Source organism: Dysidea avara, chromosome 12 (genome assembly GCF_963678975.1).
Source record: "Dysidea avara chromosome 12, odDysAvar1.4, whole genome shotgun sequence".
NCBI lineage: Eukaryota > Metazoa > Porifera > Demospongiae > Dictyoceratida > Dysideidae > Dysidea > Dysidea avara.
The window spans coordinates 25,061,795-25,089,739 of record NC_089283.1 but is presented as its reverse complement, the minus strand read 5'-3'; the positions used below and the strand labels follow the sequence as shown (position 1 = coordinate 25,089,739).

Genomic DNA, 27,945 nt, shown 5'->3' with positions numbered 1-27,945 from the left:
GTATTAACAAACTTACTTGGTAAGATTATGATGAGAAATAGTGATGCTGACTGTGTTCCTAGTGACTTTTTGCAACTTTGTGTGCAGGAATGGCACACCTGAAACAATGTCATCTATCTGCTGGCCAAAACACTAGGGACAATGAGATCAAATCAGTAAGATTCTCTTCTGCTGGCAAAGAGAATGCCAAAGATGGTGGGTCAGGGGAGATGGGACAGATGTCATTAAAGATCTATGGTAGTTAGTGTCTGGTGAATGGTCGGGTGATGTAGATCTGAATGATGGGAAACTCCAACACTTATATAACAAATTTCAACCCACCTTAACAAGGGTTGAGAAGAATTGGTCTCTCAACACCTCTGATGTATCCTATATAAAGAAGGATCGTGAGAACCTCTTGCTACCATCTCCTCAGATATTAATTTTATATCCACTGGTATGGAGTTATTATTTAAGAGATTAGATATTTGAATGCAGTAAATCCTATAGAACTACATACTGCTAATAGTACTTGTGAGGAGAAAAGTGGTGGTACCACCAATCAGACGATGTTTAGTTTATCCTGGGACGTTGAAGAGTTGAAAAACATCAGTATAGAATGTCGCCAGATGTACAGTGAGCTGACGGAGTGTATAAACAATTGTACATCTCAGTTGTTCCATCAATCAAACGTTCCTAGAAAACTTACACAAATCAGACAAAGATTAAGTGAGCTCACCAAAAGGATCAGACACTTCAGAAGGGAACCATCCATGCATATATTTGTGCTGATGATAAGCTATGATGCATGAGACAAGAAATCTTATGTTATACCAGTACAGTGGTCTCCATATGCTGGCCTTAAAGAAGTTGATCTTTGAAGAATTATTTCTGAATTGTGCAAGAAGATGATATCCCTAGGAATGAGAAAGTCTCAAGTACTTTATTAATACACATATTAATGGTGACTATGAAACATAATGACACTTAGGATTTAGTAGTGACGGAGAATTCAACTACTTACGTAGTAAGGGATATACATGTCCGTTGCCAGTATCGTAGATTCGCACCAACATGTGTACTAAGTATAGCAAGATGTGTACTAAATATAGCAAGATGTGTACTAAATATATCAAAATGTGTACTAAATATAGCAAGATGTCCCACTGGAAATTAACTGCCATGTTAACACCGAAAGGTAATTAACTTGTCATACTTGTACTTACAGTAGCTTACAATACATTTTTATTAGGGAGTCTCCCTGATGGCACTGTTGTAGCTAAGCTGTACAATGAAGCAGTACCCCAGAATGTCCTCCGTGACATATGGAACTGGAGAGAGCAAGAAATCAGTATGGAAGATATACTGCAACGTTTGAGGCCAAGGACCATTCCACCTGGTTATACCTGGAAGAAGTCTGGTATGTTTGTATATGAATCATTACAGATGGTTACACATTGTTGATCACTTTGTTTTGAACACAAAACATTACTTAGTCACCACAATTGACTTGCTAACTCTTACCACTCGTGATATTGTTGGTTTACAAAACGTTGCACCTATAGGCTAGGACTCCTACACAGATCTACTCTCAGAGGATTGTTTTAGTGTAGGGTCTTTATGTCAAATTATATAGGTTTTGTAAATTGAAAATTTTAAATCCCACCGTTACTTAAAGGTACTTCATATGGTTGTGTTAAAGTGAGCTACACTAAATACTGATAGTAATTTTAGAGGTTTATTCATTGCCTATTAGCGAAGGCAGATAAGATCAATATTGGCTCAGTTTGAATGTGCTGATGTTATGAGGCACAAGGGGTTCCATTTCGTACATACCTGTATGTTCCAGAAGAGTATCCTGAAACCAAGGCTATCTTTTATAAATGGGAAGACGAGGCTCATTTTATAAAGGTACTGGTGTAATTAATTTAGTGGTCATTTTCTGTATTGTTTAACGCAGTGTATTACAAGTCACACCAGAAGTGGAGGGCCAGCGAAGATCAAGCTAGAGTGTTACGCTGAAGCTCTCCATGATACCACTTCTGGTTTGACATACTCAGCACTTGTTGGAGCACGAAACAGTCTGTGGTTGATCAGGCTTGTTGCAATTGTATTTGTAATTGTAATTAATTACTAATCATTACCAATTTTCAAGTAATTGTAATTGTAATTGCTCACTGAGCATAAAAGTAATGGTAATTGTAATTGTAATTAGCTGTTCAGTCAATAATCATTATGTAATTGTAATTCAATGCAAGTAATCAAAGTTACGCTAATTATAACAGCACTACCCCATGACTTGACTAGTGACTATATATGTACACAATGATTTCTGACAATGCTCATCATACACCTACAGTAGAAGAAACAAGTGGAAAAGAAGTAGAATCAGTAGAGCCCCCAACTAAGAAAAGAAAATTGTGCTTGGCTGATACCTCAAACACAGTGGATGGTTTTAGAAGATTCAAAAGTAGAGAAAGAATTTAAAATGTACCTAGATGACACAGATTTTACAAAGGATGAAAACCCTTTAAATCTTTGGAAGATAAAAAGCAAATAAATACCCCATTTTAAGTACAGTAGCAAAGAATATGCTGGGAGTTCCAGCAACATCTGCACCAATTGAGCATACATTCAGCCATAGTGGCAATATTCTCAGGCCGAATAGATGTAGACTATTACCAAAAAAAAATTGAACAGTTAATATACCTAAAGATCAATGCTGGAGAATTGTACGTTATTGTTGTACCCCAATGTACAGTAGTAATTGAAAAGTAATTGTAATTGTTAATCATTATTTTACATACTGAAGTAATTGTAATTGTAATCATTAGATTGGCATTTAAAAGTAATTGTAATTGTACTGATTACTTTTGGTTGGTAATTACAACAAGCCTGTGGTTGATACAGAGCATCTGTTTTCCATCCAGCTGGTAACATTTATGAAGAAGGGTTATAATGTGGAGGCCACAAACACGACTATCTGCAATTGGAGAAGAGCTAGTGATGAACGTGGTCTCTCAAGTTTGACACGTTCAAAGTATAACTACTGCCCGTTGAATATGATTCTAGATGAATTGATGCCGTGGCACAGAAAATCATAAAATTTGCACTGCTGGAAGTCAACAGGTATGTATTTCGAGACATGACAAAATTCATAAAGCCTACTATAATATAATATACATACGATGCAATTCTTTCTCAGAATTTTCCCTCTGGGACCACACCAACATTTCAAATAACCGTATCAGTGTAAATGTGTGATTTTTTCCTTACCATACCAGCAATACTGACTGACTGCTCAACAGGTAAACTATAATGTATTCACATGTTTGTGTTATTTGTGTTATCCAGGAGCTTGAAAGATGTTCTGGGATTCTCAAAGGAAACTTTATCAGCACTGGTCACTGATATTGAAGGAAGGGAATGACATAGACGAGAGTGTTATGATGCCAAGCAACCAACTGAACACCCCAGGGCTAGCAGCACTGATGATGTTGAGTGTTTCATGAGGGATGCTATTGGATGTAATTTTTCAACCAAGGAAGTCAAGTTTGAAATTCACAAAGTTATAGCAGAATTTGTGAAGAGTTGACCCTGAGCTTCCACTCTATTACTATACGTCATACTTGTTTTCACAAAGGACCATTGACTTACCTTCAAAGAAGACACCAAAGAAGAGACGTGTTCCTAGATGAGAACAACCTGCTGCATTTTGGGCCCAGGCGTGCAACCATGCCAGTAAGAGGTAGCCTCTCAGTCAGACCCGCAATTCCACAACGTACCACTGTTACTTCCTCCTCCACCTGACAGCATTATTGTATTGTTTGAGCATTTAGTACATCAACACAAAATTAAATTAAAAAATAATATATCTACAATGTCATCTTAAACTAGTGGAACAGTGAACTGTTGTGCTCCACTGTCCCACTCTAGTAATATTGATACCAGCATACCATCTTGGACCAGACCATATCTAGTTCATTAGGAAAATTGCACAAGAAAACTTTACATCAAGTATCTTCCCATTTTGTTGAGCATCATGTACTTCATCTCGAGCCTCACTAACAATGTATCCAATCCTATTCCAATCATTTGATATCCAGCATTTGAATGCTATGGCCTTAGAATCACCTGGGTTAGTTGGTTCAGGATATATGTTGACAGGCACCTCTTTTCTTTCATCCAAGTGGCTGCTAACTATCTCTAGGATATGCTGTGCATGCACATCATGTTGAGTTCCAATACATTTAAAAGTCACTGTTGATGTTTGTTGATAGTTTTCGAGTTGAAGATTCTCCATGGAACAGTTTGTTTCATCAGAATCACTTTTTGCTGTCAAGGATGTCTCAGAAACATGATCTACTGATGCTTCAGTCTCTGAAATATGAGTGATTGCTGCATCACTATTACACTCTACCCACTCCCAAACCACAACACCCTGTGGTGGTAGGCACAGCTCATCAGTGATCACTCCCAGTTTGAAGTCTTCCTCCTGCAGGACACAAATGTGTAGTGACACACATGATTTTCTGTTGTACTATATACAGTGAATAATAAACACACTGAAAGCTAACCTAAATTACCGTAACTTCTTTCAAAGACAATTCACCAGGATAGGTTCTACTCATTGAAAAGTCATTTCTTACAAACAAGTCAAATGTATCCTTGGGCTTTCCCGTCTTCAATGAACCTTTCACTTGTACATGGCAAAGCTCCACTGCAAGAACATCAAACCCTGGCAAGACATACAAAAGCTTTCCTCCTACTGCCATGACACAGATGTCGTGATCTTCGATCAAGTCGACACCAACATCGCTGTACCGAGCTGACTTTTGTGATAGATATGCGCCCGTACTATTAGGGTCAGAAGGTCCTTGTGAATCATGCCCTGGTGAGTCACAGGGCCTGGGTAAATCAGAGGACATTGCTGACATCGCCATCTTCTGAACTTGTTTTTTTTTGGAATTCTAAGCATCCAATTACGGGCAGCCACACAGATGAATTGCATCATCTCACATGTCATGGTCTTGGATAGTGATGTACCGATTTCAACTTTTCTGAACTTTACCGATACCGATCTGATCTAGGAAATTAATTACCAATCTACCGATATTGTACCGATCTGACATCAGTTATCTAATATGATGACTGATCTCGTACAGGTAGTTTTTATAGCATTTTATAATCTCAGACTAAGCTAAGTGGTCAATTGCAGCATTGTTACTGGAGTCACTACCAATGGTGGTGTGGCCTCAATTACACCACCCAGACAATCAGCAGTGACAACACCCACAAATGTTTTAATGCATGCTCCTACTAATACTGTGTTCACACCAGCACGCATCTCGAGCCCAGCCTGGTACGGTACGGTTCGGTACGGAAAGTGCATCCATTCACACGTAACCTATTTGCGTACATCCACAGAAGTATAGGAATCACGTGTGGTCACGTGTTTGATGTTTATCTTGCAGCGGCAGCGCGTAATGGACCTAAGCGTGCAGTTGTTTCAGTTTCTCTGTGTGGAATCGACACGAAGAGCGAGGCTCAGAGCTAGGCGGGCCAAGAAGAGATTGCAGATCGCTAAAAGATCTTTAGAGAATTTTCGAAGGCAACAAGTGGCAAAACGAAGGATATTGATGGCCATCTCCCTCCTAGTTGCACAATTGCTGACACCAATAGAAAGACTATGCTGGACTGTGACCAGGTGACTAACTGCTAGCTATTATGTGTTGTTATGATTTTTACAGTCATTGCGTAGGTGTATGCTTGTCTTGATAACTGTTAATTGTAGGTCTGACACGTGGTGGAAGAACATTGTGTTAAGAACATTCACTCACCAGGATTGGTTGGAGAACTTCCGTATGAGTAAGGAGACTTTCTTGTACATTTGCAGGAGATTATCTGGAGTGTTAATCAGACAAGACACAGTTATGCGGCGTTCCATCTCTGTGCAACAAAGAGTTGCTATAACATTGTGGTGTTTAGCTACTCCAGCTGAATACCGCACTATCAGTCATCTCTTTGGAGTTGCACGATCGTCAGTATGTGAGATAGTGCATGAAACTTGCAACGCAATCGTAGATGTGCTACTCAAGGAATATATAAAGTTTCCGACTGGTAGGGACTTGGATCAAACAGTGAACTTGTTTAAAAGCAAGTGGGGTGTACCTCAATGCTTCGGTGCTGTAGATGGTTGCCATGTACCTATATCGGTACCATGTGAAAATCATACCGACTATTATAATAGGAAGGGGTGGTACTCTATGCTCATTCAAGGTTTGGCTGACGCCAATTACTGCTTCCTGGACATATGCGTGGGATGGCCAGGCAGTGTCCATGATGCACGGGTGTTCTCTCACTCTAATTTGTATTCAAAAATTACAAGAGGACAATTGTTACCGGATAAACCAGAACTCATTTCTGGCATCAGCGTTCCACTGTTTATGATAGGGGATTCAGCATATCCTTTACAGTCATGGCTTTTGAAGCCCTTCCAACATAACAGTGATTTAACTACCCAGCAACGTACTTTCAATTATCGAATTAGTAGAGCTAGAATTGTGGTTGAGAATACATTTGGCAGGTTGAAGGCTCGGTGGCGAAGATTGATGAAAAGGAATGACATGTTTGTACACAACATTCCACAGGTTATTGCTGCTGCTTGTGTTCTACACAACATTTGTGAGCAGCACAATCAACATTTCAATGATGCTTGGTTACAAGCTGAAGATACTCACGATCAACCAGCCACTACAATGTATAGAGATACGTCAAGTAGCAACAGTAGCAGATCAAGGCAAATCAGGAATGCTTTGGTCAGTTACTTTCAAACACATTAAGCAAGTATGTACTATGCAAGTATGTACTATGCATGCATGCATATAATAGACTACACGTATTAAAAACTTTACAAGATTAACTTTTCTTACTTGTATTTGATTATTATAATAACATTGGTACATTGAATGATGCGAAAAGTGTATACAACTATACAATTATGTTTCAGTAATCACATGAGATGTACCTTAGGGCTCTACAACCCATCTTGTGTGGCATCAGGATCATATGGGTCCGGATAAGGATAGGATGGGTATGGCAATTGAAATGAACTGGGATGTGGATTGACGTTACCTCTTGTAAGTACGTTCATCATTTGTAATTGGAAGTTTTGCTCATCCCTCCTCATTTGGGCCTCCAGTTCCATCTGACGTTCTTCCATTTTTGCTCTTTTGTTTTCTAGCTCCATCATCATCTTGTCTGATTTCTCCTGCATAGATATAAACTTGTCAAGCAAATCTCCTGTGACATCATACTTGGATTTCTTGCGCTTTCTTGTGTTGTTGACAGCTTCCTTTTCTGGTGGTGTTGTACTGTTGCCTGCAGGAGTCTCAGACGTTTCACTACTAGCAGATGGTACCAGTGTTATAGGGTCGGTTGTGTCACTCACTGCTTGTGACTCATCATTATCATTAAACTGCGTAGAATCATAGCTCGATGACTGATCAAAAGTGTCTGGAATAGTGTCTGGAATAGTGTCGTCCATTCTTGCAATCGGGTCATTCAGAGATGAATCTACAACCACTGGAGGTTGAGTAGCTGGCTTGTGACCAATTACTCCATCTATGGCATCAAAGTAATCCCACTCTGGGTATCTGCCTTGTCCAGTTTCCTTTCTTTTATCCTTTACTTTTTTATATTCACCTCTTAGCTTCTTCATTTTGTCCCTACATTGATCCATAGATCTAGTATAACCTGCATCTGCTAACTCATTGGCAATCTTTGTGTACACATCTCTATTTCTTCGACATCCCTCTAGCTGCTCTTGTATACTGGCATCACCCCATATGCTAATAAGTTTAAGTGTCTCTTCTTTGCTCCAGAACGTAGCCATAGCTGATTTTAGCTGTTACCATACGTAGCTATTAACGATCGGCTATTAACACACCACTTAACGACTGGTCACCACGTGTTGCACCACTAAGATTTCGATTTAGAGAGCACTTTAAATTGTGGGATGGTCCGAGTTGCCGACCCAAATTGTGTTCAGACGAGTGGCAACTGTGCGAACCGAACCGTACCAGTGCGAGCAGCCTCGTAATTTTGGCACGACTAGCTTGGTTCGGTGCGGGACGGTTGGTATGTGTTCACACGCGATACTTTTGCTGGACCGAACTGTACCGTACCGAGCAGTACCGAGCTTGCGAGCTGGTGTGAATGGAGTATAAGACTTGCCTGGAATGGTTTGTAGGCTGTTGTAGCAGAGATTCTAATAGTTTAGTCTATTTGATATGGTGTAGCACTATTCATTGTTTTCTGCCAAGGACCTCTGGTAAGTTCAATGGTAAGTTTCAGTAATTAAAACATCTAACTCACGTGTACTTATATGGCTCCTCGTAGTTTCAATGGGCACCAGGCAAAGAAATGGCACGATTCTTTAGCTTATTCGTAAATGGAGCAGAGAAATGATAGAAGAAGTGTAGTATGTTTGAAGAAATGATGATAAGAAAGATCGGTATCATGAATTGGTGGCTTCAACAGAAAATCGGTTTTACCAATTTTCTCAAATTTTCAAAATCAGCACCAATCCGATACTAGATCGGTAGATCAGTACATCTCTAGTCTTGGACCTATCGTGAAGTTACAGGTATCTACCAGGTGTCTAGTGCCTCTTACAGCATAGATTATAGAGTAGTACATCTATAATCTATATGCTTACAGCAAGCGCAAGCACTTTAAATAGTTTTTGTGGTGTTTAAATATGCTGCTCAAGGAAAGTACTGATACGGAAATTAACACCTCGATATGGTTCCGTTGCATGAAGAAGAAAGTGATCAGCTTAACTGAAGATAAACGGAAAGACAAGGCGCAGAGAGCACACACTTGTCAGAACCCCAAAATGCACATGCCACTGGTGAGAGCATTGTGGCCATGTGCTGGTTTGTTTGGCCTCCAACCTTGTGAATGTGATTGGGCAGGCGGGCAGGCAGTCCAAAATTCAAGTTTATATCCAGCCGCCTGTAAGTGTTTTCTTTGTTTAGTTCTTTAGATAGACTAGTAATATTCTGTGAAAGTGATTTTTGTCGCATAAGATTGTCTCCAGATGATCCAGGATGGTTTTTTTAAAAGGCGGAACTTTTAGTGGTGCCCGCCACTTTCGGTGTGATAACTACTTAAACAGTACTACCATACTGTTTGGTACACTATCAAACAGATCACACATTTTGTGTGGGGTATGCAAAATCATTCCTATATTACAAGGGAGTGATTTTGTGTATGGGATTCGCAAAATTACTCCTACATATTATGGGAAAACACCATAGCATAGGGGTACACTATTTGAATGCATGTACTCCAATCATATAGGAGGGCCTCTGGGATTGTGTATGTAAATAGTGTAGTTCTATCCTTAATCCTTAGTGGTCACCTCAGTAATGAGGCCACCTTGTTATAGTGGCAGCTACAGCAAGTCCAAACGTATTTTTACATTTACACTTCGGAAGGCTCTGTCTCAATATCAACATGTAATGGACATAATTACATTACTATCACAGCAAATTTTTAAAGAGTCCACGTGACAAAGTTCAAATGATGTCATATCTGGTCCAACGGGTATATAAGACGCCACGTGTCCCTTCTAGTTCGGCTTTTTATTTTGCTGTGACAGCACTCGTGACAATTTCGGCACTCATTGCGTTAGAACAGAATGTCTACTCCGCCAGAGAAATCAACGACGGACAATCTGTTGCAGGAACTATTGGCTTCTGTTGCAACCTTACAGAAAGACGTGAACAAGCTAAAAAATGAAGGAACAAGAGTTTACCCGCAGAAACGCCTTCACGATGGCGATGGCAATAATGATCCGGAGACCTCCGGTTGCAATGGTGACAACGTGGAAGGCAATCGCGATAGCGATTATGAGCAGGACCCATCCGAGGATGGTGAGATTCAGAATGTCACTGAGAGCGATGGCTCCAGTTTCAGACTGTCTGAGGAAGGCGAGGCCTTTTTAGAGACCGCTTGCGGATCCCGCCTAGAATATAAAACCAGGAAGGCAAAGGCTGGAAAATATGGAAAGCCTGACACAAAGTGGACGACTTGTCCCTCGTTGCCACCAGTGGTAGAGGCAACTCTTCCTAAAGATGCTGTGAAGGAGGACAAAATAGCTATTAGAACCCAAGAAATGTATATGGAGGCGATGGCCCCATTGGTATCATGCCTGGAACAGGCTAATGGTGAGGAGTTTACTCTGAAAGAAGCAATCCCGATGATCCAGTCTGCTCTAGTACTCCTGGGAGATGCAGTTCAACACCAATCCTCCTTGAGAAGGAAGGAGCTGATGAAACATCTAAATCCTCAGCTGCAGTCCTTGATGAAGGACTCAGACTTCAAAGATGCCCAACCATCATTCTTGTTTGGTGAAGACTTTGGGGAAAAAGCTAAAACCAAACTGGAGGCTGCAGCAGCACTAAAGAAGATGGTGTATCCACCATCAAGCAAGCCGAAGCATTCGGGTTTTCGGCCAAGCCACCCTCACAAGAACAACTGGGGCCACCAGGGTGGCAAGCCACTCCACTACGGCCCTGGAAAGAGCTGATTCAGCTCACTCCTTTGATTTCCCAACTGTTCGAAACCCTAGGCCTGGTTGTCAATCAGACAGTCAGTGTTAATTCCACAACAAAGGATGGAATTCTTGGGGTTTCTGGTAGATTCAGTGATACTGCATCTAATATTCCCAGCAGAGAAGCTGAGGAAGATCCAACAGTTGGCACAACGCCTCCTTCACCCACAGAGGGTCTCAGTGAGAGATGTGGCAAGGTTTGTGGGCAAAGCCTCAGCATCCATAAGAGCAATATGGCAAGCCCCATTGCATTACAGAGCACTGCAGTTTCTGATCAACTCAGTGATGCCAGAGAGCCTTGGCTAAACAGAGCATGCAACTATGAAATTCAATGCCAACTTGAATCTAACCAAGGAGGCAGAGAGCAACCTAAATTGGTGGATATCCCTGGACCGGAAAGTGCCCAATATTGTCTCGAATATCAAGTATGACAATAGAGTCAGATGCCTCCAACAAGGGTTGGGGAGCCCGACAAGGCGAACTGAGCACTGGAGGAAGGTGGTCACAGGAAGAATCCTCACACCACATAAACTACATAGAGTTATTGGCAGCCTTCCTTGCACTGCAGAGCTTTGCCAAGCACAGCCGCAGTATGACAATTCAGATGAAAATGGACAATGTCACAGCAGTGACATACATCAACAAGCTAGGAGGGACACACTCTCCCCTGTTGTGTCAATTGGCCTTGACAATAAGGGAGTGGAGCCTGCAGAGGAAAATATTCCTAGTAGCAGAACACCTCCCAGGGAAGGAGAATGTTGCAGCGGATCAGGAATCAAGACTGATGAAAGATAGCTGTGACTGGATGCTAAATCCCCAAGTATTCAGTCAAATACAACAGGCAATGGGCCCTCTACAAATCGACCTGTTTGCTTCTCGCCTGACAAAGCAACTACCGATATTTTACAGCTGGAGACCAGACCCGGAGGCACAAGGAACAGATGCATTCAATCAAGACTGGTCTCAGAGGAGGGGATTCGCCAACCCTCCATGGTGCCTGATCGCACGTTGTCTGAGCCAAGTAAAAAAGCAGGTAGCAAGAGTGGTGATGATCACTCCCCTGTGGGCATCCCAGCCCTGGTATCCAACCATCCTGGAAATGCTGGAGGATTTTCTCAGGCTTCTTCCAAGTTGGGAAGATCTGGTGATACTTCAGTCAGAACAGGACTTCATAATGAGTCAAGGTGTACCAGCACTATTGGCATGGCCAATCTCCGGGAATCCTTTACATCACAAGGAATTTCTCCAGAAGCTGCAAACCTTCTCCTTGCATCCTGGAGGTCTAAGACTAAATCAAACTATGATTCGTTGTTTGCAAAGTGGGGTCGCTGGTGTGAATCACAGAACAGAGATCCCACTACTGGACCTATAGAGGACATAATCAATTTCTTAGCAGAATTGTTTTGTGACGGTTACAAGTACCGGTCAGTGAATGCTTACGGGTCAGCTATCTCAGCACTACACTCAAAGGTAGATGGACACCCCATAGGGCAGCACCTTTTAATTACAAGGATGCTTAACGGGGTGTACAATGAGAGGCCCCCATTGCCCAGGTATTCATCCTTTTGGGATGTTGGAGCAGTCCTGAAGTATGTACAGAGCTGGGGTAGCAACGACAACTTATCACTCCGCCAGCTCACCCTAAAGTTGGCGATCCTTATGGCACTAACTAGACCAGCTAGAACAGTAGACCTGAGTAAGCTGGACATTGGTAACCGCTGTTTTACAACATCAGGTGTGCTTTTTAAGCCTCAGCATCCTCTCTAAACAGAGCAGGCCATCAAAACCTCTGGCAGATTTCTTCTATCCAAGGTATACAGAAGATGAAACAATTTGTCCTGTTGTCACATTACAGGCTTATGAAGTCAGAACATTAGAATTTTGAGAATTATCAACAGATAAAAAGAAGACTCTGCTCTTTTTATCATGGATTGGAAATCATGAACCAGTGACAAGCAGTACTATAGCCAGATGGTTGAAGACATGTTTAAGTGAGGCTGGTATCAACACTGAGATCTTTAAAGCTCACTCTGTGAGAGGGGCTTCAAGTTCAACAGCAGCAGCTGCTGGTGTAACTACATCAGAAATCTTGCAAGCAGCAGACTGGTCATCTGCCAGTACATTTCAAAAAATTTACCTTCGTTCTTTACAGGACACAGAAGACAAAATGTACTTTGAGAAAGCAGTTTTGTCTTCTTCTGTGGTAGCATCAAACTTACATGTTGATATTGAGACGGAGTCTTCCAAAATGTAATTTCCGAATGGCTCAGGGCATGTAATGCGTGCATGCTATTACGAATTACATGAGGGAGGTGAAGTTGAAATATCAACATTTCCACCCACCCTCAATACATAAGTGTATCACACTGTTATTGCTATTTTTCATTGTTCACGCACAGGTAGATTCTACAAAGAAAGCCGAACTAGAAGGGACACGTGGCATCTTATATACCCTGTGGACCGGATATGACATCATTTGAACTTTGTCACGTGGACTCCTTAAAAATTTGCTGTGATAGTAATGTAATTATGTCCATTACATGTTGATATTTCAACTTCACCTCCCTCATGTAATTCCTAATAGCATGCAGGCAATACATGCCCTGAGCCATTCGGAAATTATTGAACGGACCACTTCATTATTAAGGCCAGTACTACATGACCAAACTGGTAGAACTAATACAATGTTCCCTAGTAAAGAGGCCAGCTGACCAGCCAGTCAAGGTCACTGCGAAAGTTGCTGCTCTTAAGCGCATATTTTAACTACTGAAAGCTGTAACGGCAGTATACTTCATGCTTCTCCAACCATTATGTCTCAAGTAATGTTAGTACATTGTATTTTCCTACCTTTCTTTGTGGTAAACGCTTTTCATACTTATGGACCACCCCTGGTCCCCTTGGATAACTGAGGTTCCACTATAGTGTGTTTAGATCAATTGTAAATTGGTTTATTGAAAACCTCGATAGTAAGGCTTTAAGGCCACATTAATGGATATGCACATATTATTATTTGAACAAAAATTGATCAATAAGATTAGCAGCGTGCCCAAGAATTTTTGACAGTGAACTGAATCCCATACAAAATTGCAGGTGGCAAATGTGGCTCGGACTATAACTCACCACATGAACTACGTATGGAGCTCCTCCTTTCAGTTACTCTGTTATACATGTAAAGGAATCTATTGCTCTGGAGAAACTCTCGTAACTGGTCTACTTTATGTGATTCGCACTTTCCATGCATAACTACAATACATTCGTTCACTGTCGTGACGTAAGAAAACATCACGTTTTATTAGAATGTTTTCAGTCATAAAGTTAGTGGATATCCTCTATAGGACCACCTCAGTAACAGGACCACTTGTGGCCCTATTAACAAGGTTTCACTGTACTTGTGTGACTTCCACTATAGTGATAGAGCCAATCAAATCGCAGTATCTGACTAAGTATATGTGATGTAAGCCGTGTAGTTTGCACCATGAATAACACAATAATGTTGTTGTCGTACAGGTTTTCATTTTAGTTTTAGTACCAGTAGTAAACAAGTTGATGCTATGCTACTTCTAGAAACCAGGCAGCCATACAGTTAATACTTTCCCACTCTAACTAAATAGGCAATTAATCAACCATGTATATTTTATTCATGCTATTGCTATTATTAATTCAGCTAGATAACTGGATTTGTAAATATGTATTTCAAAATTCATGAATTATTTAGTAATTCTGTAATTACGTTGTTATACACAGCTAATGAAGCACAACTATAACAAACCACTTTAAACAGCAAATTACACACTGAAGTATCTTCTCAAGTGTTTTATAGTGTGTCTATTGTGTTTTCTCACACAAATTGTTTAGAGAAAGCCTTGAGGGTACCCTTCATTTTTGTTTGTGTAATATGGGTAACGCTCCCCTTTCAACTCAAAGGATACGTTATCTCTGGTAGCTTTAAGAGGCCTTCAACATTGTTTTGAAGTTGTGAAACATTTATAAAACCGAAAGGGAAGACCATCCATAAAGAGTCACCATAACCATATTTCAGACCACTGAGAAGAAACCACTGTAGAGCAAAGTTTGTGTGTGGAAGTTTAATACAAACTTAATTTAGCTTTCAATTCTTACATCCTGGCTAATTTTTACCATTTAACGATTTTGTTCACATGGGTACGTACAAACGAACATAGATAGATAGATAGATAGGTAGGTAGGTAGATAGGTAGGTAGGTAGGTAGGTAGGTAGGTAGGTAGGTAGGTAGGTAGGTAGGTAGGTAGGTAGGTAGGTAGGTAGGTAGGTAGGTAGGCACGCACCCACACCACACACACACACACACACACACACACACACACACACACACACACACACACACACACACACACACACACACACACACACTTTTACAAAAACAATTTCAGTTTAAAAACATTTTAGTTTTAGTTTAGTAAACTTAAGGTTATGGTATAGTCACGGGCAATCATTCAAAATTTTGAATGCCTATCGATTCTTTTTGAGAAGCCCATAAAACCAGGCTAGCAGCGTGAAAAGTTTTAAATGAAGGTGAAGCCCTTCATATTTAATGTTTTTATGTAGCTACAGTGTAGTTTGAGGCAGGTGGAACACTACAATTTGTTGTAGTAACACAAGTAAGCCAGCACGCACATTGCTCAGCTCCAGCTATCACTATCATGTTTTTCCGCTCAGCTCCAGCTGTCACTATCATGTTTTTTCCGCTGCCAAATACAGCAAAAGCTGTAGGCTCTATTGGAATTTCTGGGGCATAGTGATACTGTATATTAAATTTATTAGGTCCTGTGGAAGCGTTTTTGGCGTGTTTCTTCCCAGTGACTCAGATACAAGCCTTCAAAGAGCTTGTTTCACTCGAAAAAACTACTAAAAGTTCAATAAAACGTCTATACAACCAGAAACCTACCACACACCCAAGAACAGTCATAGTTCGTAGTAAAACAAACAAGCACAATTAATTGTATTGCTAACACAACACAGTTTTTGAAATTATTTATCCCGGCTTGGTTTATAGCAGGTTTTGTAATTTGTTCCGCCCACGCATTTTAAACTATTCTGTAACCTTAAGATAAAAATCTTTAGTTTTGGTTTGGTATATATAGAATACAGAAAGTAATTTATGCTTACTAAAATAGGTTTTAGTTTTAGATTACTACACAGTAACCATGGTGACCAAATTCAGATAGTTGAAAAGTTTATACTCTCCAAGCAAGACTCTGAGGTACACCTGCTGTAAGACTTATGTTGACAACTATGAAGTCTCATGCTTTCTTCACCGAGTTACAACAGCCTGAACAGGTAATTCATTACATCACTCACAATTTAAACCACATGCAATTGCATTCTGGTCACACACAAGCACCGTATACTATGGTCACCACTTTTACTCTAGATATGTGAAAGCAAGAGTCCATAATATATATACTAAGGAGGGTATCCTACTCTCATATACCCCTGTAGAAAGGCGTATCGTGAAGTTATGACATAACACTTCTGAGTTCGCCCGTTTTTCTTTGTATAATTAATGATGTCATTAGTTGAACATGGTATCGATTGAACGCGTGCCTACCAACGTCGCTAGCAACCAAATTCACTCCAGCTCTAAGCGTTTCTCACCCAACTACAATCGTTTCTTCATGGGTTAAGACCGCTTTGTAGGCGTTTCTTACTAGGCCATTCGCGAATACGGCTATCCTGAACGTCACAAGTGTGAAACGGTGCTAACGATTCTTGTACTTTTACGGCTTCATGTACGTCACAAACCACAACATCTTGTCATTGTGTCATAACTTCACGATACGCCTTTCTACGGGGGTATATGAGAAATGTGAATTCATCAGAATAACATACAAGAAAAAGCCTATATTTTACCATTACACTTTGTATGACACTGTTGTGCAGGAGGTGACGCACACCAAGTACCTAGGTCTTACTATTGACTCGAAGCTATCCTGGTCTGAACACATTAGACAGATAACTAACAAAGCTAACAGTATCAAAGGATTTTTACAACGTAACCTTCATAGCTGCCCAATCTCGGTCAAAGTGAGTTGTTACAAGTCACTTATTAAACCAATCCTAGAGTATGCCTGTGTGGTCTAGGACCCTTATACACAAAAGGATATCTTAGCTATTGAATCAGTTCAAAGACGATGTGCGAGGTTTGTGTATAATAATTATTCTTCATATGCAAGTGTCACAAACATGTTGCAAAATTTGAATTGGCCACCTCTGGCTCACTGCAGAAACCAGCTGAAAGCGATCACAATGTTTAAGATCATGCACCAATTAATAGATATACCGGCTGATACCATACTCATACCAGCTCCATCTAACTACTCTCTATGGGGTCATTCAATGAGGCTGTTACAGCCAAACACAATCATACCTTAACTCATTCTTCCCTTCAAGTATAAAGATTTGGAATAACTTACCCAACGACCTCATCACCTGTTCAAGTTTAGACCAATTTAAAGCAAGGCTAGCTGAACATCAATTAACCACATAATTAATTTTGCTGATTTATTATCTGTGCTTGTATGTACTCTTTGTAAGAGGTTTTGCACAGTAAACAATAATAATAATAATAAGAGTAGGATACTCTCCTTAGTATATATATCATGAACTCTTGGTGAAAGTGACTAGTTGACACCAAGGATCTGTACCTGTCAAGAGATTGTGACTGAACCCACAGAAATACAGTCATCAAGGCCATCATTACTTTATTCCTTGTTTCCCATCACCACCCACATCAATTTTTAGGTAGCCACACCAAAGTTTAATTGATTGATTATAGATCACATGAATGCACTATTTCATGATGGAGGGAAGCACAGAGTGACCAAGTGGTAAGGTATATGTATTAGATGTGTGTAAACATACTACAAGGATAATTAAAGGGGTTGGAGTCTCTCCACTGTTGTTCAGCAAGGTATGGGTGGACAGTTTTCAAGATCGAGATACTCTAATAGAGCAGTCATATACTCAAATGAGTGTATAACTAATGATCAATAATTACCTCCCACCCACATCAGTTTCTATTGCACTAGGTGACAGGAAACAAGCAATGTAATAATGATGGCCTACTGATGGTGTAAGACTGCATACAGGACCCCTTTGGAATATGCTGAAGAACACACACTTAATAGGTCACCTTAATGGAAACACATCCACTCACCAGGAGGAACGTCATAGGATCTATGCACCAACAGTCACAGGCCAATCAAGGACTGGTAGCTGTCCGGTCTGCGGCACGGCCACAATAGAACTGTAGGTATTTCCGTCCGGTCTGGTGGTCAAGGGCGACGAGTACTTCGATGTCGAGGCATGGTGAGGGTTCGGGTTCGGGTGACAAACGTTGAATACTCCAAATAACGATCACTAAGCGACGAAAGAATCAGCTAACACACACACACGAGAAAAGAACCTGCCTTGCCTGGGGAAGGGATCCAGCACGGTGAAGGAGTGGTGAAGAGAGGTGCAGGAGCAGAGCAGTCATTCTTCTATGCTCGAACCATGTCTGGCGCCTCCCGCCCTTACATTTTGCGAAGGGGCGGGCGCTGCCAGGTAAGTGGACACTTCAAATATTTGTATCATCTCCAAAACTGACTACGTGATTAATGCTGTGAAATCAGCTTAACGTCCTGCTGGGTTTTCCAAACGAGGTGACTTAGCTATTGCCATGTGACCAACAAAATTCAAATTCCCGACTGAGTTTAGCTACTCCCAAACTCAAATCACTATCTGGCTGATCAATTTTAATACAGTGTAGAGGGACAACTATGGACTGGCTGTGCTAAGTTAAATTAGCTCTACATGTTTCTGGTCCTACACAGCAATTTTTTTCCCGGGCTAGAAAATTCAATTCAACCGGCTCCATGGGTAAATTTAAACTACAGAAATGGTTGATATATTGTTACATCCCACAATCACAAGTGAACATGGAGAACATAGCAGGTTATACAATTTGAAACTCTATGAGATTAGGTATGTTTAAAGTATTAAGATGCAGTATGTAACACTTATCATGAATATGTGTCACAGATAGATTAATGTATGTTATTACTAGTGATGACTACTGACTCGTTAATTAATGTAAACAAACAAATATTTTGTGACGCAAGTTAATTTTACAACAGATGATTAAAATGACCATGTCATGATGATAAGATTATTTCAAACACTTAGCTATTGGTTGAAGAGACCATGGCTGGCATCTGAGTAGACAAGTACATCCTTGGGTCATTACTACCAACAAATTGCAGGTAGATCAACCCAAAATTTTGGGTCATTGTACCAAAATTTATAGGTGACCACTGACCAGGCTTGTTTATTTCTCGCTTGGAAAACTTTTAATGTGGTGGTCGCATGTTTGTCCGAGGATTCACATACTGCATGATCTTGATGGTTTTCTCTCCTTTAGTTCAGGTATAGGGTCAATGGCGGATCCAGGATGGGGCATTTGGGGCAAATCCCCCCCCCCCCCCCCCCCTTCAAGAAATTGCATACAAGATCGAGATACTCTAATAGAGCAGTCAATTACTCTAATAAAGCAGTCACAATGTTCATGAGGCAGTGTAGCTTACCTATGAAGCTATAAATAGGATTTTATTTTACATAACAGATGTGATATAGTTGGTAAGGATAACTAGCTATTATTGTTGTGGCCTTTTTTTTTTTTTTTTGGTCTTCAACTGGTTTTCAGCAAGTTTTTTTGGTCTTCAACTGTTTTTCAGAAAGGTGCCCCCCCCCTCTTTCCAAACTCTGGATCCGCCCCTGCAGGGTTTGTGCATCTCTTGATAAGAACAGAGTGTTTACAACACATAGCTAGCTAAAAGCCTTTCAGGCAACAGTACAAAAATTATAAACTGTTGACTATCATCACATTAGTAATGAAGAAGCTGTATGAATATTTGCAGAAATACACCTTGATTAGAAATACCTAAAACTTGACAACGCAAAGTACTAGCTATATGATTCTGAAAAATGAGAATGAAGTGGACAATAGCCTATTATGCCAATAGCCAGATGCAAGTTTAACTTAGCAGTAGTTTAATCAACTTATATGAGGTGCTGTTTCAGCTGTGATAAACAAATAACATTGTATAGAGAGTTCAGACACCAACATGTAACCCAGTAGAGAGTTCAGCTGCAAAAAGAAATGTCTGGAGTTATGTGGGAAATTTACAGAGTTGAATTTTGGAGCATATAATCAGTATCAAAAACATTAATATCATAATTAGCTATACAGATATATTATGTGTTAGTGATCACTTTAGCTTCATATACAAGCTCTATTGACACATGTAGTTGATTGGTGACAAATCTCTCGTGGTGAGTTAGAGTAAATGAATGGGAAAAGGTGTGCATTATTAGGAGATATTTATGTCACGACACCATCAATAATCTGGCCCAAACTGAAAAGTAATAGCTAGGTGCTTTGTACACAAAGCTCCTATTATTTTTGCAGTTTAGTTATTGATGGTGGGACAATACACGGACCTTGTGGCTAGACTGTGATGACATAATTAGTCTATGATGTGGCTTCCAGAGTGTATATTGTTCTTTTCAATAACTAATTCATTATGAGAAAACTACATGAACCTACTCGTGTAACTCAAACTTATTAGCATTATTAAATACGGGTACAAGCATGATCCTATTTTGTTGTGGAATTTTCCTCAGGGTGGAGCACCTTCTATTCTATATTTGAGTTGAATCTTCCCAGCAACCACTGAGATATGCATGTGCTAGGGATGCCACAATAGTCGACATGTCGTAACATAAAGCTCCATGGTATGACATGACATAGGCTTCTTTACCATTAATACTGGCATTGCTTATACCAGTACAGCTGCCACATGATACTACGATCCTTGAGAAGATATCACATCAGCCAATGGTGAAGAGAGGAAATTTATGCTATTCTCCTGGTCAAAACTGTAAACATTAACATTATGATGCCATAGGTTGTTGTTGACCTTTAGGGAAATACATTGAAAAAACATTTTATAAGTATTATTTCATTGTTGTGTTCATGTGTATGTAGCTATGTACAATAGTCGAGGGGGGGGTTGATTGCTATAGAAGCCAGAGTGTCATTTGAGTTTTACTACTGTGTTAAGAGTTTCACTGTCTTCCTATAATAAAATGTTGATTGAAACCATAACCATTACTATATGCATAACTTCTAGGGTAATTGCTAAGTTAATGTTTACTTACTCTATGTCTGTTATGACAAGATGGCCGACAGGATTGTTGTGCTGTATGTATGTATGTATAGTATGTTTGGCTGTTTTAGAACCTCATGCAGAGCCTCCCGAGCTACCTAATGTTACCGGAGGGAAGTTACAGTGAGTACTTATCAAGTTATGTCAGAACACACTTGATTAGTAAGTTTATACAAACCACATACATAAAAAATAATCTAACCATATATGGGGTAAACAGGATGTTACAATCACACAGTGTGTTGCATGATATTATCAGGTGATTGAGTTGGGTAAATCCTTCATTAAGAAATGGAGAATCTCTTGCTGTACTTGTTTTTCTCAGTGGCCCCATCTCTGGGTTCTTCTGGGCCTTTCCCCTCGGGAGTCTCCTTTATCCCCTCCTTCTCTCATGTCTTATTATTCAAAACTTTTGGTACAACAATGTTGTATCAAATTAAAATTTCTGATTACAGGTAATAATGTCAACATTTTGAAAAGCATAACTTGAATTCCTGGCAAATTTAACAGCTCTTCATTTATGAATACACACACACAAACCATGCAGGCCACTTGATCAGTTACAACTCTGATTTTCATCATTGCCACTTATGTGCTCCTGGATACAGTATGAAGTGTTGTTACAGTATGAAGTGTTGTTACAGTATGAAGTGTTGTTACAGTATGAAGTGTTGTTACAGTATGAAGTGTTGTTACAGTATACTATTATGCAATGTCACAATGACAGGTATGGTGAAAATACAACAGCTAATATTACACATAGCAAAATGAGTATATCATTAAGTATATTAGTAATATAACATTTTATCATTACTCCAGTACTTGTCATATAGCTAGCTCCAGACTTGGATACTCTTTCTACTACTAACATAGATGCTACCATTTCGACTGACAGCTATACCATCACTATAAGTCGAACAATCAAAGCAAGAAATGTAGTTACCAATGCAGTCAAAGACATGCACGCTACCACCAACACCAGTTACCAAGATTAAACCATCTGCATCAATTGCAATATTTTGTGGACTGATTTTGCCTGCATTAGGGGGACGTTTTTTTGTATCAAAGCTCTTTTTGTCTATACGATGATCCTTATATAGACCTTCAAGAGTAAAGGCGACTATGCAAGATTTTTTTGTATCAGTAACAAGCAACACATTCTCTTCAGAGTTAACTGCTACATCAGAGGGGCTATAAAATATCCCGGTATATTGTCCTCCAATGCAATTGTAGTACAAACCGTCACACGTAAACACTACTATACGCTTGTTTCCACAGTCAGCAACATACACTTTACCATTATGTACTGCAACACCGTGTGGATATTGTAGCTGGGAGTCACCGTTACCATACTTTCCAAAGCTACCCAAGTGTTCACCAGTGGTGGTATTAAACTTGTGTATGTAGTGACCATCCTGCAGTGATCCAACAACATACAGGTCATTGTTATCATCAAATGCAATACTTTTCGGCATAACTTTCTCACATTTTAATGTCTGAAAATGATCTGAACCAAAATACACGTAAACACAATTATTAGCTTCATCAGCTACTGCCCACCTCTTATCCCTAGATGAAAATGCAACACCTGAGAGTCTTCCATATCCATTTCTTTCCAGCTGGACATTCTTTTCCGTGTGGCTAAATTTTTGGTAATCCTTTGAGCTCACAATAATGCTACAAGGGCTTCCTTTAATTTCTTGACCATCTATAAACACTAAAAGTTTTGCCATTCCTGCTTGTGTTGCTGCAAATGAAGCTATACAAATACCATCATTGTTATCACTTATCTCTACCCTTGTATCCTCATTTGTACATGACATCAACTTGGCAGAGATATGGTTTCCACCTTTGCAGGGATATCCAGCACTATCTTTAACGAAAATGGTGACTTCATTTGTTTTGCCTAAAGAAAAATGAGTCAAAGGATTGCAATCTATCTTCGATTCGGTAGGGCTTGGTGGTGCATTTGAAAGCACTTTACCGAGCCATGGCAGCGACTTTTTTTTGATGGGAACAAACTCGACTGAATCTGCTTCAATAGGCCTTTTGATCGCTTTATTATACTGCTTAGTGACTTGTTCCATCTGGTCGGCAGTACTAGTACTTTTTATTGTCTCGAGAACTGATTTCAGTTCATCGCGCCGTACAGTGAGTTGCTCTTGCTTGGCTGCATCACAATATTGTTGCTTGATTGCATCTCTCTGCTCCGCCAAGTGCTCCGCTAGCCTCCGTTCTTCGTCACTGTAATGATTGTCAATTTTCTCTAATTCGTTTTTTATGTTTTCCTCCCCCGTATCAACACATTTCAGTTCTTCAGTTACATTTTGGATCATTTCTTCTTTGTCGGTCATTTTCAGTCGATTCGGTTTACTCAGTTTTTGAATCTCGTTATGTGCAGACTTTAACATGGCGCACGCCCCATCACGTGAGTTAAGACGTCAATTCCCGCGTGTATGATCAATCGTGTTTCTCCGCGTACCAGGTTTTACTGGTGCACGGAACTTTGGGGATTTGTGACTAATCCAAAGTTGTGATAACCACTGGATAATACATTAGTCGTCTATGCGCACCAACTCGTGTGTATGGTATTCAGAGACTAGTGTTGACTGAGTAGCTATACTATTTCCACACCAGTAAGCAGATTGTTTCAATGTATTAGTTTGCCTGCAATTCAGTTGTACCTCTGTATGATGCACACAATTTGTCAACTCTCCAAAGTGAAGTGTATGGGTTTCCTGTATGACAATAGGTATTACTCACAGCTCACAAAGTTGCATGCAAATTATCATGCTACCATACAGCAAAGGAGTCAAAAGATGGTATCAGAAAGAAGGGACTGATCTTAGTTTGACTACCACCTACTGACTTTACTCCATTCTTATACAACTCCTTCTCCTGCTTAGGAAAAAGCAAACTAAACTGTAAATACCTCATGGTTGGTGAGTGTAATTAATATACCGTGTAACACCTTGGAACCAGCTACCAAAAGTGTCAGGTTGATACCTTAACAAAGTATCTGGATCAGGTATTCTAAATTCCACTGTATGCTATTTACATGCACATACGTATGCACAAACACATGTACACACACACTACCCTAGATCATTATAGAAATTTGTTCTTCATCATGCATGGTCTCAAGGTATCCGGCAGAATTGAACGGTTTATAATGAAGTTATTTTTCATTCAGTTTGGCATAAAGTGAATATTTGTGTTGTCTCCAGTGTGTATGGAGATCCAGACAATTAAAAGTAGTAACAGTGAGAGAGCTATAGGGTCAATTCAAATGCCTAACTATTGTAGTATAACATGGTGACTATTCAGTGGACCTATCAGTCACAGTGTGCAGTGTATCAAGAGCAGTCTGAGCAATAACTGTTCAACTGTGCTGGAAAAGAGTACACAACACTCTGAGATAACAGCCAGTGATAGCTACATCAACTGTACACTGTACATACAGCTCAAGTATGGATAGTCTCACTGGACTGGCACAGCATCAGTAACAGACAATGTATCAACAGCCTCTTTATGAACCAAATGATAGAACTCAAGTGGAGTATAGTGCAACAAGACTCTAGCAATGATCATTGGCCTGAACCAATTACTGGTTGAAAAGTAGCAACAAAAAGGTACGACTGGACAGAATTGCTGTGCACAAGTGGAAACTGTTACATCCTAAAAATACCAGAGTGAGACATCGAATGTTGTTCCCATCCTTGGTGATGGTATCACAAACGTTTCTGGTATAGTTTCTATGTGTAATAATAAAATTTACTATTTTGTGCACAGATCATTGATATAGATTATTCTTAGTGATGAATTACTGAAATTTCTAACCCTGTGGTATGTTCAAGTATGGGAAATCAACTCATAAGGACACTTGGGTTGAGAAGCAGTTAAATACAACACTGCTAGCTTCACTTCATTGGTGATTGTTCAAAACATATGATGCTGCTGTCATCTTGTAAGCTTTCAGCATGTCAAGTTTCCTTGTTTCTTGTGAGGCTTCCCTTTTGGAACACAAGAAGGGTGACTACTGGATAGTTGATCTGTCTTGAAAAACCTACAGATTAATTACAAATACATAGCGTAATTCCAAATTCCCATTTTAGTATTCTCCCACAATATTATGGTCAGAACTTTTGAAGATATTTTTTACCGAGAGTTTATTACATTTTTATGGGCTTATGAACTTTCATTTTTGTCAAATGATTATACATACATCATATCCTTGTTAAGTTATTTGATTTCTCAAAAGTATATTTAAACACTTCTTTACTAGACTTTGTAGCAAGTCCATTGGAGATACTTGTGGATTACTTGTAGTAGCTTCTGGTCCAGTCTAAGTAGCCTTACCATTATCAGGTATATACTTGCAATAATAGGTTATAGTATTGTCAAACAAATCAGCCCCTCCTATACATGGAAGGAAAAATCTTAATACCATGGGTGTATAAAGCGTAGTAGTGTGTGTATGTATCTGTCTATATACGTATGTGTTACTGAGTGTGCATGTGCTGAGGCAGTATAGCCAAGTGGCTATAGCATCAGCCTGGTGTTCTACCTCCCGACACTGCTCCATTCCTATACAAGTTACCCTGGATTCATCTGAAACTAAACTGTAAAATGCCTCAATCATGGTTGGTTAGTACTTAAGAGTTATAGCTATACAGTGTATACATAATGTGGACAACCACCAAAAGTGTTTCAGGCCAGATTATGAACTAATATACCTGATTGTGCAGGTGTTTCACTGTACGTTATATTAGCACAGATGTATTATGCATGTGCACATCCTACACAGTGCACACACAAAGCCTCCAGAAGCCATGCAAAACACATGGTAGTCATTACTGACTGGTCCCATCCATCGTTTGACCTCTTTGCTGCTTGATGAAACCCATTGGATAACTTTAACTGTGTGTCATACATCAGCATTGAAACCGGGTCACTACTGCTGACCTGGATGACACACTGACCTGAATAACAATTTGCGTCAGATCCAAATCCAAGGCATATGCCAAGAATTATGTTTTGGGTGCTTGATTAGCATATTCATTTGAGTAAACAAGCAGCTATATAATAACTAAATGTATGTGCTGTTGGAAGTTTGCAGGTACACATGAAGCCTCACGGAAACTAGTTTTGCTGTTGCAATATCTTTCTGATAAATTAGTGTGGCTCACGTATGTCTATACGCAGTATTATCCATTTTGATATTATAGTGGGTGAGGCTCACAAAAGAAGCTGGCATAGACCATGATTTGTACAATAACAATCAATTTGTGGGCATGGCTTTTTGTAAGTCTGCAGAAAGTACTCGCACATACAGCTACATATTGCAATACACATATACTGATAAATAAGTATGGCTCTATGTACAGTAATCCCGATAAGTGGACATGCATACGTATGGCTCATGAAAGAAGCTAGGCTGCAAGACCATGATGTTGAACTAATTAATTCATTTCACACGCAATCCAGACCCATATAATCTATAAAGTGGAGGTGACCTGGACAAAGTCTGATCCGGTTTCCCTGGTTGGCCTTCAACACTACCATACATACAAGCCCACACATGGGAATGAAAGTATCCAAAATGTCATAAGTAAGTGCTTGTACAGTGGTTTGCAAAGTTCTTATCAAGTTCAGTATTTCCACCAAACTTTCGCACATGTACATACAATGCATACCTATAGGCACAGAAACAAATATGGCAGTGTCAACATGTACTGTAACATAACTGAATACCTATCAGTAAATAAGAGTATGTAGTTCTAGTAGACAACATTAATTTTGTGTTTACGGTTGAGATGAATGTAGAACACCATTGCACATGTGCAAAAATTTGAATTACGGGATTTGCTTGCAAGAACTTTGCAAACCCTTGTAGCAAGATCCACTGCCTTGTATGGTGAAACTGTACTTAACAAGTCCAAGGGGAATCACCAGCTATTGCAGTTAGCCAATGCCAGAAGCTTCTAAAAGCATGTGTTAAATGTGAAATAATTTCAAAGGGGGTTACATTGTGATTTTAGATATGAACAGTTACTCATAGGCACGTGTGGTAGGGCATGAATGAGTGTCAAATTTTAACATTTGGACTTTTTAAATTTTCATAACAAATATTGAATGTTGTTACACCCACTCGATTAATCTAATCAATGACAATAATGATTATGAACATGTACTATAAGCTGCACAAAAGGTAGATCTGCACACTTTTGTGAAACTTTTACCTTCAATTGCAAGAATATCAACCAATTTAAAGTAAAATGTTAAAAACAACTAGTTTAAAAGTGAAAACATACTTTTAAAATAGAGCACATGCAGGATAATGAACATTTGAATGTTGAAATTTACATTCAGATGTTAAGGTTAATGAATGTTTGACATTTGTTCATGTCCAAATGTGCAGTGTGTATAGTAATTGTATAGTGTGCATGTACACATAACATACATGTATACAGTATCTCTTAGTGGTAGTAGTGATGTAACTACTCAGGTGACAATCGATGAAATAAAGTGTCATGCCTTAGGGTCTATATTATTATTATTATTACTAGGCTCGGGGCACATACAACCACTAACAGGACAATCTACATATGGGGCATGTACAAACAGAGCACGGCCAGTACAGTGTGTGTTGGTGGGAAAGATGCACATACACAGTAGCACATACAATAAACATAAGTGATATATACAATTAGGATCGTGAGGAACTGTATGCAACAACAGAGGCGTAGCCAGGATTTTTTGAAGGTTCCAATAGCAGTAGTATTGAGTTACCAGAATCAGGGGTCTGGGGGTGCAGCCGCCAGCTGCTGAGAGACTTTCAATATTTTAATGAATCAAAACTCAGCAGTAGTGACCCGGTTTCAATGCTGATGTATGACACACAGTTAAAGTTATCCAGTGGGTTTCATTAAGCAGCAAAGAGGTCAAAGGATGGATGGGACCAGTCAATAATGACTACCATGTGTTTTGCATGGCTTCTGGAGGTTTGGGTGTGCACTGTGTAGGATGTGCACATGCATAGCAAATTGCTATAGTGTCCCTGGAATGAAGCTAGTACTAGATAAAGCTACCTAGTG

At 39.7% G+C, this 27,945-nt stretch overlaps 3 protein-coding genes and 1 long non-coding RNA gene across 12 annotated transcripts in view; 1 reads left to right on the top strand and 3 right to left on the bottom strand.

Annotated features, from left to right (window-relative positions):
* The window catches only part of LOC136240080 (uncharacterized), a 28,339-nt gene extending 10,105 nt beyond the window's left edge, over window positions 1-18,234 (bottom strand). Inside the window, exons 1-6 of one of the 9 annotated variants that reach the window (XR_010693647.1) lie at window positions 18,055-18,211; window positions 17,797-17,999; window positions 814-896; window positions 719-767; window positions 322-675; window positions 17-274 (exon numbers count right to left, since the gene is read on the bottom strand). Coding sequence is in view for 2 of the 9 variants with exons in the window: in XM_066030923.1 (XP_065886995.1) it covers window positions 3,956-4,474; window positions 17,797-17,811 (534 nt within the window). In the remaining 7 variants the exon portion in view is untranslated. Of the gene's footprint in view, window positions 1-16; window positions 275-321; window positions 897-3,654; window positions 4,475-17,284; window positions 17,754-17,796; window positions 18,000-18,049 lie in introns of those variants that run through there. The other 8 variants (XR_010693649.1, XR_010693646.1, XR_010693645.1 and 5 more) reach the window with 8 other exon arrangements.
* LOC136240078 (uncharacterized) lies at window positions 5,305-6,994 on the top strand. Its single transcript, XM_066030921.1, has 2 exons — window positions 5,305-5,686; window positions 5,774-6,994. Exons 1-2 carry the CDS (start codon window positions 5,439-5,441, stop codon window positions 6,819-6,821), a joined length of 1,296 nt encoding a protein of 431 aa, XP_065886993.1. The 5' UTR covers window positions 5,305-5,438; the 3' UTR covers window positions 6,822-6,994.
* Window positions 18,235-19,688: 1,454 nt separating the features above from the next.
* Window positions 19,689-19,963, bottom strand: LOC136240059 (uncharacterized). Its single transcript, XR_010693641.1, has 2 exons — window positions 19,893-19,963; window positions 19,689-19,767 (listed from the first exon to the last, which is right to left on the bottom strand). It is a non-coding gene; the product is annotated as an uncharacterized lncRNA (long non-coding RNA).
* A 1,718-nt stretch (window positions 19,964-21,681) lies between these two features.
* Window positions 21,682-23,202, bottom strand: LOC136239964 (E3 ubiquitin-protein ligase TRIM71-like). Its single transcript, XM_066030709.1, has one exon. It carries the CDS (start codon window positions 23,200-23,202, stop codon window positions 21,682-21,684), a length of 1,521 nt encoding a protein of 506 aa, XP_065886781.1.
* Window positions 23,203-27,945: the final 4,743 nt, after the last annotated feature.

Coding starts and splice junctions, on each gene's coding strand:
- LOC136240078 (XM_066030921.1), top strand. CDS start 5,439: ATGTTTATCTTGCAGCGGCAGCGCGTAATGGACCTAAGCGTGCAGTTG. Junction 5,687..5,773: donor CTATGCTGGACTGTGACCAG/GTGACTAACTGC, acceptor TGTTAATTGTAG/GTCTGACACGTGGTGGAAGA.
- LOC136239964 (XM_066030709.1), bottom strand. CDS start 23,202: ATGACCGACAAAGAAGAAATGATCCAAAATGTAACTGAAGAACTGAAA.